Consider the following 13,872-nt stretch of genomic DNA (forward strand, 5'->3'; position numbering starts at 1 on the left):
AGTTATACTCTACATGAAATCTGGGAGAGAGTGTAGAAGAAGTTATACTCTACATGAAATCTGGGAGAGAGGGTAGAAGAAGTTATACTCTACATGAAATCTGGGAGAGAGTGTAGAAGAAGTTATACTGTATATGAAATCTGGGAGAGAGTGTAGAAGAAGTTATACTGTATATGAAATCTGGGAGAGAGTGTAGAAGAAGTTATACTCTACATGAAATCTGGGAGAGAGGGTAGAAGAAGTTATACTGTATATGAAATCTGGGAGAGAGGGTAGAAGAAGTTATACTCTACATGAAATCTGGGAGAGAGGGTAGAAGAAGTTATACTCTACATGAAATCGAGTCTTTTTGGGGTTGTTGTCATCTTTTTGGGGAAGAATACAGTGCACAAGGCTATCAACAAGAACACAGCGGTACAATAAATAAGTGAAAGCTTTTGATAATGTATTTTTTATTCTTAAACAATCACTAACTTCATTCTGATTTTTAAATATCAATGCATTTTTTTTTTCATCTCACAATTCATAATGCATATATGCCTGTGTTTCATTTACGGTGAAATAATTTGCAAACTTAAACATAAATATAATATCTCTTCACACAGTATTGAGCCCCTGGCATTTTCATTTTGTCCCCCAAAAGTGCTCTCTTAGTTCACTCGCATATCCCCTATTTTACTCTCACTCCCTATTCTTAACCTCTCATTTCTATCTTCCCTTCTTTTCTCTGCCAGCAGGTTATGTAAAGTACATCCTTCCGAGTAGTATGAAGTTGATGCTGATCCAAGGTCAGTTTTGCGTCCCTATCCCCTAATGGTTAAGGTTATAACTGAGGAAGAGTAAGCCGATTACTAGATCTGTGCCTTTGGGCTATTTAAACTGGAGCAACTACTGCAGAACTGAGCCCAGCTCTCTCCTGATCCCAGTGGAAGACTTGTGCTGGTCTTCTGCCATTACCTGCCGCAGTTAAATGAGGAAGTGTCTGACATGACACCCTGACATCCCCTATCTCATGCCCTGGCCAGATCCCAAGACTTCCAGACCCCCCACTCTGCCACCAACACCCCTGACCCAACCCCCCCAAGACCACACCTTTGGCCAGGCTTTGTGCATTAGGTGCTGGGCAAGGGTGGCCCGCCTTGTTGTCAGACTCCGTTCATAAGACTGGAGTGGGACTTCCTGAGTTAGGCGAACAATAGGATCAGTGGACATGGTGACTTCTCCATCTTGGTGATGGGGGAGATTCCTCCCTGCCTTCCCTGCTGGTTTAACCAGCCTTTTTACTCTTCATATATACAGCCACTCTCCTACATTTGATTTATGAAATGGCGGGGGCTCATTTCCACAATACAGCAATCGGCTCATTTCATGGCTCACAAAACCTACTGAGATGGAAGCCATTGGGATGCCAGCCTGTAAGTACAAAAAAAGTGAAATATTTACAGACTCTCAGGGCAAAAGAACCTTCCGGCATCCACATTTTGTTTTTGTTGGTTTTGGATGACTGGGCTCCTTCCCGTTGCATTGTGCTAGGTTATTATTGATTACAGTGTCGTAGGAGAAAGGGTATTGATGGAAGAGGAGGAGCTCACAGGGGCTTTGTCGAAAAGTACCTTAAAACTTAGTTTCTTTTCCCTCATTGGCCACAGATATAAAGAGACTAATTACATCAAATGAATGCGCTACACCCCATCAACCGATTATTGTGACATTTCTAGTCTGCTCAGTGCACTGATAACAAAGATAAAGACACAAGGAGCGGAAGCTTCTTAAGAGTATTGGGACTTGGATAGCTTTCACAATCACCTTAGCCCCAAGCAGCCTGAGTCTGCTGAGCCCTTACACAAGCCACAACAACGTGCCTTCCCAAGGATATTTTCATGATTTATTTGTACCGACTAAAAGCATTCTCTGACGCACTTCGAAGAAAGTCTTGTCAAAGCTCATAAAGAGGTGAAGTAGACCTGTTCATGAAAGAATCCTTGATTGGCGGATGCTAGCCAAGTTTCCTTTTCTGGAGAGAATATTGCATTTCCCCCCAGGATTGGCCAACCCAGACCTTATTAGAAAGAAATGCCCTTATTAGTACTGGCACACCAAACAAAAACAACCAGAAGCTCTATCAGTCTTTTTTCCTCCTGGCTATACCCACTTTGCCAGATTATTCATACTACTACAAGGCTATCCTTTCCCTCTTGACCATTAAGTTCACAGGACTGGATCATTGAGAGTAATGGTGCGTTCGAACGGTCCTCGGAATCAAATATTTCCCAGTTGGTGAAGTTGTATATACAACATGAGTGCTTTCAAGTGCTTTTGAAGTCAGAATAACTCTTCAACCAATGACATTCTTGCTAGATGGCTAATCTAGCTAACGTTGCTTATGTTGACAATATGTCAAACTATATACTGTATGGATCCACCGAGCTACATTAATCAGATGGTTAAGGTTGTAAATGGCTTTCTTTTATCGTCTAGTGGTCGAAAAAGGTGAAAGGTCACACCTCGTAAACTTCAGTATCTTCATTCTGGACCGTGTTTCCCACTTGGAACTCAGACTTTGATGGTCGTTCAATCCTTATTTCTGGGTCGGGAACTTGTATTTCCAAATTTCCATCCGCACTCGAACGCACCATAATATGCTAGAGGACTACTATGAGGCTTGGTGGAGTAGCCGCCATATTGATTTTAGTTGTCTAGTCCTGTCATATCAAAGAGTATGTGGAGATAGGAGATATTCCACTCCGACAGTACATCACCTGAGCAAAAGCCATCCCACTCACCCATTCCTGTTCCTACCGAGCCCACCAGCGACTTCTCATATATATTCATTCTTTACCCTCACACCAGTGTATGCAGTGTGAAAGTGCAGTCAATGTCAAGCAATAAAAAAATACCAACAATTTTTCACGTCTACAGTCTCAAACGAAAAACGGAATACCCATGATACTAAATTGGGATGAAGAGTTATCAACACATAAGTAATATTGTTATTATTGGACAACAGTAACACAATTAAGCATGTGAGGGTGCCATAGCATTCATAAAATCAATGCATGGGAAATTAAACATGTCTTTAAAGCTAATTTTTCACAGCTTAAATTGGAAACGATAGATATTTGTATTGTGAAGAGACCACCATTCCTTTGTCACAGCTTTTTTTTCTTTTTTGCATAAAACGTAGGTCAACTCCTGATTGAAAATGTTTTTTGTTGTTTTTTGTTGTTGTTTTCCTCTGGGTTTATCTTGATATTCGTCTAAAAGATTTTCACAGGCGAGAGTTCAGTTTTTTGTCATCTTGGGTGTAGCTCCTCCCCCTCATGGCGGCCCATCCCTTCAGAGGGCATGTTGGTGAGGGGGTCTGTAGCCTCTCTCCCCTCTATTTAAGAGAGGGGGGACCCGGGCCCCCCACCCTTGGGGCCCTGCTGCTAGGAGTTCTGGTTGACAGCTTTCCCTCCGTTCATGGTGGGAGTCCCTGAGCTCTTCCTGGAGCGCTGTTTCTCCTCAATCTCATGCAGCGACGGCTCCCTGTACATACACACTGCACAGAGTGTATGTAGTAGAGTACGAAGCAGGAAGCAGTGGGGGATAGAGGAGAACATGGAGGACAAATAATGAGGAGATGGATGGGCAAACAGAGAGACAAAGTCAGATCGAGCTCAGGGACTCCCACAGAGTGTAGGAAGTTACTCTTGGGACCTGTTTTGGAATAAAATATTAAATATCTGTCCTTAAAAATGTAACTTCCTGTGTTGGGTGGTTACTCTTTCACCATGGATATGTTTTAGGTAATTTTGAGACCTCAGGTACTGCTGGAATGTCTACTAATGGCATGTCCAGCTTTTTGGGAGTAATAACTCAGGTCCTTTATAAACAGGTTGTTTATAAAGTATAGATAGTGCTTTTCTTTAGATCAGGTAGCCTACTGCAAACGTCTAATATAAATAAGTATTTATATTAAACATCTTTTACATGACCTTATAAACCAGCAATACATTGTTTAAAAATGCATGAATAACTAGCTTACTGACATAAAAAAAAGTGTAGGAATAATGAATACTAAAATGGTGGGCCGACTATTTCTAAAAAACATATACATTATTTATCACTGGACATAATTATAAAGTGTTACCCACTTGTGTGAGTATTTAATTGGTTCCATTGTGCAAAGTAAATAAATACAGCTAAAGTATTTGACCACATAGGTCAAACATTATCCCCCAGGGACCATGTGTATAAAACCTTTTGTACTTAATATTAGAATGAGGAAAACTGTAGCGGCAGTGTGAAGAAATGCAATTTGTAAAATGAGTACCGGTATACACTCTAATAATGTCGTGTATATCACATAAAAGCGTTTTGTTTATAAATCAAGAAATGTCATGCAAATCCAAGTAAATCACTTATTTCCGTTAGTCAAGTTCAAGATCTATAAGTCACAATGTTGCTGTGGATTTCATCGTACGCACAATGTACGATCAAATCTGTGCGTGAATTTTTTACAAATATTTTTTGAAAGAGGGCCCTGATTTCACCATATAGGGCTTCAACCAACTTACTCCAGGCGAGCAAAACCTGCAAAAGACAATACACAGATGAGACAGCAGATTCATTCAGATGCCTTACCTTCAATGGGCCTGGGGACAAAGTGTGAGGAGGGCTTGGTTTTCTTGACCCTGTTCCCCTTCATGACCTGGCCTTCCTTGGTAAGGCCTAGAAACCAGGCCCGACCGGACTCCTGCTGCCGGTACACAGTGGACGAGTAGATCACGTAGTAATTCTCAAACACCGACTCCTTAAACTTGCACTCCGGCGTGAACATTTCCTGTTTTGGTGCCAAACAACAAAGGGAGTTTGTTGTTAGAGTAATGTTCATGATGTCGGATCAAAGTTCAGGAAGTCGGATCATGTTCAGTGGGGAACATCACCCAAAATGTTTTGCCAACCTGAATTGGAAATCTGTGTTCTTATTAGACAAAATCAGATTTCACTCTCACGTTTCAAACTGTTTTCTCCCCACTGAACATGACGAGGCAAGTGAGGGTTGTTATTGCGGTAACGAGATGGTTTGAGTTACGAGACGTTGGTGATCCACAAGGCATTCGACAGACAAACGGACACAGGTCAACAGATGATGGAGAGATGGGCGGAATAGACAAGCCTATGAGAAATCATCTTTGGATTATATTGTTTTGAGGATGATATTGGGTAGAAGGCACTGCTGTCATTCAAATCCAACAAAACTCCATTGCCAAATGGAGATGGAACTAGCTACTGTGTGTGTGTTGACAAGGTTTGGTTGGGTTCTCTTGGATTGGTGTATCAGACTGTGTATGGTCCAGGTGAATGAGTTTGTTTGGAACTGCTGGGCTAAGTGATTCAGCAGTGTGTGTGGTGATATTTCATTCATCTCTGTCTCCTTCAGGGTTATGTGCCCTTTTAAGGATGTCCCTTTGACTGACAGCCCAATTCTGCTCACTGCAGGAGATGTTCCACAGGCAAACTTGTGTGTGAGTGAGAGTGTGTGTGTGTGTTAGAGTCAGAGAGAGATGCATGTTTGTGCATTCAAGCCTGAATATGAATACTTAATATGTGAATAGGTGCGTGCATGAGACTGCATGGCACTATCGCACACTGTTTGTGCGAGTGCTCGTTTATAACACCTGGCGGTGTTCGACACGCGGCGGCAGTCTGAAGGACTCTCGGTACGTGTCGGGCGTGTAAGCCGGTCAGCAGGCGTGCGACTGTGGATGGGCCGCAGTGGGGAGTTGGAGTGGTCGGTTTTATCTGGACCTGATGACACTCTGTCAGAAAACAGACGCCTCTCTATGTGCGAGGTCGCGGGGTCACATCCTTCCTGTCCCACGGTGGGCAACTCAGCCAGGGTTACTCCACCTCCATCTCCCTTTTTCCCCCCCATCTATGCCAAGGTCCCCTCACACCTTGCTCCCACACCCCCGAACCACCCCTCCCTTTGTCAACCACACGGACATATTCTGAAATCCCCTCCAAACTTGGCCACAAGGACATCGCTCTATTAATGTCTAGTATTCCTGTAGCATAGCAGGGAAGGTTATACGGTGCGTAGGAGGCTTCGATGGGGGAATGATAGAGGTGTGTAATGGTATTTGTTATCTTGTATGTTGTTGAATGGATAGTGAATGGGATGGTGATAGAGGTGTGAGATTGTAAGGACATGAGCGTACATTGTGCACAAGTTTGTGGGGGGAAAAAACAGGTATAAACAAAGAGATAAGAACCCACATTTGCATTAACACACACGTACACAGGTCTTGTGCCGTGCTAAAAGTTGGCTCCTCTGCCAGGAATGCATAATGGACAGAAGCTGTTACTAGCTCACCGAGGAAGGTAAAAAAAAAAACACCCCACCATTTTTCTGAATAACAAGCTGTGCTTGGAGAGTTTAAATGGATTAAAAGGACGCTCGTTTATATTCAGCCCCAATTCTGAAGGAGAAGGAAAGAACTTGTCAGTGAAACTGGGCACATGACGGGGGCTCTCACGCGCCTCCATTACAGGGCACTGGGGCAGGATAAACAACTAGCCCGGAGCCCAGTGGAGAAACAGTGGAGAGAAAACAACTGGTAAATGCAGGAGGAGCAGATATACACTCTAAGAATTAGTTGTGATTCGATGAACCCTAGAGGTCCTCAAGGAACCCTGGAGTTATTCAAGGAACCATTCCAGAAGAAACCCTGGACTGGAGGCATGGCTTAGTAGGTGCGTGGCTTTCAGCTAGATCTTTTTAGGCCACCGGTGGGAGTAAATGCCCTTCCTGTTCTGTTGTATTGTCATCACATGTTAAAGTTGAAGACTGACAATTTTGTAGCTTCAAATCCCAAAATGTAAATAGTTACCACTTTATTACCATATGTAATCAGCAATGTTAACATTATGTTCAAACATGTAATATGTGTAAATATTCAAGGAAATTGAAAGCTGCAGTGTACAAACTTAACATGAGGAACAGGAATTACATTTACTGTAACGGGTGGCCAAAAAGAACTAGCTGAAAAGCCACGCCTCCAATAAGCCATGACTCCAATCTTCTGATAGGCTGCCACCTCTACAATATATTATTTAAAAGGTTCAAAATTGAACCCTTCCATCATAAAAAAGGTTCCGGTTTGAACCTTTACATGGGGGCTCCTCGAAGAACCGTTTTGGACTGGAAAGGTTCCTCCAGTGTGGCAATGTTTAGAACCCAAATGGTTCTTCCAGGCTCCTTTACTTCTAAGAGTGTAGAGCACATAGACAGGACAGACAGACGAAAGATAGAAATAGAGTAGACGGACACAGAATGGACACGAGTATACAAACAAGACCGAGTGGTCTGTACATGCGGAGCTTCAACGTATACTGTATGTACAACAATAGTCAGACGGATGTGTAGATATATGCACAGCATGTGGTGTAAACATGGTAGACCAAGCACACAGTAAGGGTAGAGAATGTAAAGTTGTTTGTGGAAAGACTGAGAATGAATAGAGTTCAGTTAAACAGACTGAAATGGAATGCAGTTCAGTGTAAATAGATTAAGGCCGGGATACGATCCAACAGCACGTTGTTGTCAATGTGCCTTTTAACAGCAATGTTCCTGCGTTCTCAGAGATCGCATTCACAGGAAACGCTGTATATCTCGGCTCAATCAACGCACAAACAGATTGACTCCCAGCCTAAGAGTGAATCCAGTTCAGTGTAAACTGACAGAGAGTGAATCCAGTTGACTCACCATTATAAAATCCTATATTGCCTGCCTAGCCCATACCTTTCCTCAGGCTTTAGAATTCCCCTTCTCATGTTGAAACCATACAGCAATTGAAACAACATCAGAATATAAAGGCCCTTCAATTTAATCTGAATCGAGATGTGTTGTTCTGCGGGTCTGAATCCCCTCTACTCGGTATCATTACTATTCCAGCTCGGAGCTGTACCACTCTAGTCTAGACAGCTACCTCAGTGACATTAGGAGTGTGGGAACGACACAGAACCCACAAAGAGAAAATATATTACACAGTTAATGACCAAACACACACACCCACAAACGGACACAGACACACATGAAAACGGACACAGAGAAAACGCACATATGCACACACACAGACGAAAACAGACACAAGCGCACACATAGACAGAACCTACACATGCACAAGGACATGTTCGTACATACAGAGAAATACGCACGCAGACACACACACACACGCAGACAGACACACACACATAATTTACAGCAATAACTATTTTTATGGGGCTCCCTCTGAGAGAGAATGAAATGAATAGTTCTGTTCCAGTGTTCTCTCTCTAACAGAAGGCCACCAGGCTACATCTCATTAGTAGCCGCAACACAGTCTTATCGCTTTATCAGACTGCAGAGCTTGCACCTTCACAGTAATCCTCTCCATTCCACATACTCACATCAGTCTTTGGTTGGAGAACAAGAGACACTGCACAGCACTCTCTCGCAAAAAAATGATATTTTCTCATTTGCGGTGTGGAGGCCCCATCCCTAAAAAGAAAAACTGGAGTCTTGCCTTCCCCTCCTCTCCTCTACGGTTTTACTGCAGCACCATTTTTTTTCTCCAGCGGCACAGGCATAAATAAGAAGCAATAAAGTCAGTGGGTGATTGAGAGAAACAATGGGAACAATTTAGACACCATTTAGAAGGCCAGGTACAACAGGAGAGAGGGCAGATGCAGGGCGGGATTATCAGCAGTCCGTCCGTGTGTGTGTGTGTGTGTGTAAATGTGTGAGTGTGTGCGTCTGCACGCTCGTGCGTGCCTAATGGTATGTATGAGTGCTCGAGTGGTAGGTTGCACATAAACGGTATGCTTTATGTGAGGCTTTGCGTTTATAAGGCTTCACTTTCATGTGCGCATGTATGTTGCTTGAGAGTGTAAGTGTGTACGCGCCCCCTGTCCCTTAGTTAAAGATAGATGCTTTTTGAAATACAGCGGGCGAGTGGTTACTGCTGTGCTGCAAAGTAGGTCACAGTGAGTGTTATAAATAATGGAGATCTCCTCACTGGAGATGAACCCCCACACCTCCCAGCTCTCAACACTCAACATCTCCCTTCAAACCAACATCAGCATTGTTGATCATCGTTCTGGATTCCAAGTCCATAGACTGTAGGACACCAAGGCTAGCTACAATACTCAATATCTACAGTACTCAACAGCTACAGTACTCAACAGCTACAGTACTCAACATCTGAACTTTGTAATCTCACATCCACACTGCACTTACTGATAGTCAATACACTCAATACTCAATACAATACAAAATAACACACAAAAAGTCCTAAGTTTGTTGATTTCTGTTGAAAAAGTTGAAATATGGTGGCCGTTTTATAGTGCTGAGTGATAAACCGTTTTTTAAACAACTAATTGACCGACTTCAGTTCAATTATTTTAATTCCACTTCGCTCCGTTTTTTCTTCTTCTGTCAGCTCAATGTGCCGTTTCTATAGCGATAAATCAGATCAAGCCTGAACTGTGCGATGTCGTATTGAGTTGTAGTTTCCAAGAGGCCAATTTTCAACATAGTTTAACTACAATGACCATAATCCATTGTGCACCTGCCTACTTGTCCGGTCTGTGTGGAGCACTGAGCTACATTGCCGTGAAAAGTATTTCCCTATTTTTGCATATTTTTTTTATACTGAATGTTATCAGATCTTCAACCAAAACCTAATATACCACCATACTTGACCGTTGGATTGACGTTCTTACTGTGGAATGCAGTGTTTGGTTTTCACCGGGCATAATGGGACCCATTACGTCCAAAAAAGTTGACTCAAGTTTTTCAAAAAAGCACCTGGATGATCACCAAGACTCTTGGAAGAATGCTCTATGGACAGATGATTCAAAAGGATAACTTTTTGGATGACATGGGCCCCATTATGTCTGGCGAAAACCAAACACTTACATTCCACAGTAAGAACCTCATACAAACGGTCAAGCATGGTGGTGGTAGTGTGATAGTTTGGGGATGCTTTGCTGCCTCAGCAACCTGGATGACTTGCTTAATAGAAGGAATCATGAATTCTGCTCTGTATCAGATAATTCTACGGGAGAATGTCATGCCACCCGTCTGTGAGCTGATGCACAGTTGGGTGGGTCATGTAGCGAGCCAATGATCCAAAACACACAATCAAGTCTACATGGAAATGGCTAAAAAGCAACCAATTTGAAGTTTTGGAATGGCCTAGTCAAAGTCCAGACCTAATCTCAATTGAGATGTTGCGGCAGGATTTGAAACAAGCAGTTCATGCTTGAAAACTCACAAATGTCGCTGAGTTACAGCAGTTCTGCATGGAAGAGTGGGCCAAAATGACTCCACAGCGACGTGAGAGACTGATCAACAACTACAGGAAGTGTTTGGTTGGAGTCATTGCAGCTGAAAGGTGGCACAACCAGTTATTGAGTGTAAGGGGGCAATTACTTTTTCACACAGGGGTATTGGGTGTTGCATTGTTTATGAAATGAATTAAATAAGTATGTAATGCTTGTGTTATTTGTTCGCTTGTGTTCACTTTATCTAATGTTAGGTTTTGGTTGAAGATCTGATAACATTCAGTATCAAAAATATGCAAAAGTAGAGAAAATTCTAAGAGCAGTGTGTAGCAGACAGAGCAAACAGAGAGAACGAGCGATCGAGAGGGATGGAAAGCATTTGCTTCGCGAGGTATCTCTACCTGAAAATACAGGATCTAAGTGATTGATAGTTGATATTCAGTGTTCAAGTATGCCTTATTTACTTAGATCAGACAGTATAATGTCAGACAGTATAGGCAGCATCTCTATAGAGATGTCTTGGACTTAAATCATTAAGTCATCCAATAAAACTAGCAGTACTAGGCAGTCACTACCATTCATTGTATCTTTGTCCTTGTATTGTTTTATTCTGTGTTGTTACAGCATTCAACACACGTAACGCATTCAATGAAAAAGTCGCAATAAAAAACACAAAAATGTATAACGGTGATTATTGTTTAATAATCTAAACGAAACCGAAACGTGGTGATATTACCTGGGGTGAATGCAAAGAATCGAACCCAAAATTCTGCCACCATTTATCTTTGTTGAACAGCTGACATGATGTCATTTATGTTCTTAGGTGGAACTGGTTTTCTTGAACATTGCAGTAAGTACCACTATTCCCCATACACTGAGTGTACAAAACATTAAGAGTAACTTCCTAATATTGAGCTACATCCCCGCCCCCCCTGTTGCCCTAAGAACAGCCTCAATTCGTTGAGGCATGGACTCTACAAGGTGTTGAAAGGGATGCTGGCTCATGTTGACTCCAATGCTTTTCACAGCTCTGTCAAGTTGGCTGGATGTCCTTTGGGTGGTGAACCATTCTTGACAAAAAAAACAGCACTTCCTACCATGCCCCGTTCAAAGGCACTTAAATATTTTGTCTTGCCCATTCACCCTCTGAATGGTACGTATACACAATCTATATCTCGAATGTTTCAAGACTTAAAAATAATTCTTTACCCTGTCTCCTCCCCTTCAGCTACACTGACTGAAGTGGATTTAACAAGTGACATTAATAAGGGATCATAGCCTTCACCTGGATTCACCTGATCAGTCTATGTCATGGAAAGAGCATGTGTTCATAATGTTTTGTACAGTCAGTGTATTTTACTTGCTCTGAGAAATGCAAGCCTCTGGCCAGGGGGTTAACTTAATTGCCTTCCATGAGGTGTTACCAATTACCAACTTAAGCTTGTATAAAACCACAGATGTCACTTTCTTTTTAGCCAAGCTTTGAAAACATAACATGTAAGCCCACAAAAATTATGTTGTTACACTCAACAATACATTTGGGGTCCAGAAATCTCCAGGACGATAACCAACCTCAGAATATAATTACTCAACTGAAAACACTTAACTTTCCAAGATACCCTCTTCAACACTGACCTTAACACCATCGAGCAACATCACACCGATCACTCAACACCCTTTCCCACAGATCAGTGAGATCACCAACTCCAACTTTCATCCACAATTCTTTAACTCACACTCACACCCAGCCCTTCTCCAAGTGCACAGGTCAAAGAACCAAAGAAACACTGAAACTTCTTCCCACTGGTCCGGAGCACAGGTAGGAGGATACCCCTCTGTAATTACTTCCCAAGGGGAACACAACACTGCAGCTCTGGTCTGATACATTAGAAAAGAAGAGCATTAGAAAAGCCACGCAGACAGCAACACTTGAGGAGACCATAAAAAAAACAAAAGAGTGAAAGAAGTTAGAATGTTTTACCATTCCCACTCCTTCCATTATGGTGAATAACGTCTCCCCATCCACCACATGTGAAGTATCTCATTCGTGGTAGCATGAGCAGCATGCCTAATGCCAATCAGAGGTCAAGTTGACTCCATTGTAAACCCCAATGTGGTGTCGTTAGACAAACCTTGAGGAAACCACTTTGCACTTAATATACCCGAGTACAGTTACCTAAAGTGATTTTGTAGTCATTACTCAAAATGATAATAGTCACTGTGAAAAAAACGTTTTCATTATAATTAAACTCTTTATGAAAATAAATTATGTGTCTCATAAGCCCTTATTTTGAGGCCTAGCAACCTCAAAACGAATCCAATGGCGTTTCCCATCTTCTTAAAATAATCTCTGAATAGACTTTCCTAAAATTCCCAGATTTTCGCAAAAGTCATGGTTGAAGGATTTCCAGGAATCTTCCAACCGGAATTTTGAAACCCTACTTGCATGTCACATTATGCTGGCTTGCAAAGTATTTGTGTAATTCCTATTGGAATCCAGCCGGAGTTAGGGATATCCAACACTTGGAATTTTTATTCACCTGAACAAGATGGCGCCGATAGACATGGTCGCCTCGTTCCTGGCTCCTAAACAACTTTGCATTAAATATATATGTTTTGTGTTACTTTTCATATTATTACATCAGAAGGTTTTGGCATTATTACATACAGCTGGAAATAACTTTTGGATACTACGACAGCCCTCAAAGAACTTCACTGAACTTTATGCAAACTGGAAACCACATATTCTGAGACCGTATTTATTGTAGCTGGAGAGTTTAACAAAGCAAATTTGAGGAAAATGCTACCGCAGTTTTACCAACATGTTGCCTGTGCTATTCGCACATGAAAAACATTGCTACTATCCCTTCTGGGACGGCTACAAGGCCCTCCCCCACCCTCCCTTTGGCAAATCAGATCACGCCTCCATTCTGCTCCTCCTTTCCTATAGGCAGAAACTCAAACAAGATGTACCCATGGTAAGGACTGTTCAACGCTGGTCTCACCAATCGGAATCCATGCTTCAAGATTGTTTTGATAATTCCGGACTGGGATATGTTCCAGGTTGCCTTCGAGAATAACACTAATGCATATACTGACACGGTAACTGAGTTCATCAGGAAGTGTATAGGGGATGTTTTTCCCACTGTGACGATTAAAACCTATCCAAACCAAAAAAACATGGATTGATGCCAACATTCACACAAAACTGAAAGGGCAAACCACTGCATTTAATCACGGAAAGGTGACTGGGAAAATATGGTTGAGTATGAACAGTCCAGTTATACCCTTGTAAGGCAATCAAACAGGCAAAACTTCAGTACAGCGACACAGTGGAGTCACAATTCAAAGGCTCAGACATGAGATTGTGGTAGGGACTCTAGACAATCACGGATTATAAAGGGAAATCAAACCACGTCGTGAACACCAATATCTTTCTACCGGACAAACTAAACACCTTTTCCTTATGCTTCGATGAAAACACAGTGCTGCCGATGTGGGCAAGCACATCCCCCGAGGACAGTGAGCTCTCGTTCTCCATGGCCGACATGAGTAAGG

General features: G+C 42.2%; 1 protein-coding gene across 4 annotated transcripts in view; it reads right to left on the reverse strand.

The window, feature by feature from the left end:
* Positions 1-250: 250 nt before the first annotated feature.
* Positions 251-13,872, reverse strand: part of LOC110530011 (fibroblast growth factor 12) — a 70,730-nt gene continuing 57,108 nt past the window's right edge. For 2 of the 4 annotated variants that reach the window (XM_021612766.2, XM_021612765.2), the window contains 2 exons: positions 4,627-4,825; positions 251-3,541 (listed from right to left, as the gene is read on the reverse strand). In XM_021612766.2, coding sequence (XP_021468441.1) covers positions 3,429-3,541; positions 4,627-4,825 — 312 coding nt within the window. In that variant the 3' untranslated portion in view covers positions 251-3,428. The remainder of the gene's footprint in view (positions 3,542-4,626; positions 4,826-13,872) is intronic. The other 2 variants (XM_021612767.2, XM_036985558.1) reach the window with 2 other exon arrangements.

Source organism: Oncorhynchus mykiss, chromosome 8 (assembly GCF_013265735.2).
Source record: "Oncorhynchus mykiss isolate Arlee chromosome 8, USDA_OmykA_1.1, whole genome shotgun sequence".
NCBI classification, from domain to species: Eukaryota; Metazoa; Chordata; class Actinopteri; order Salmoniformes; family Salmonidae; genus Oncorhynchus; species Oncorhynchus mykiss.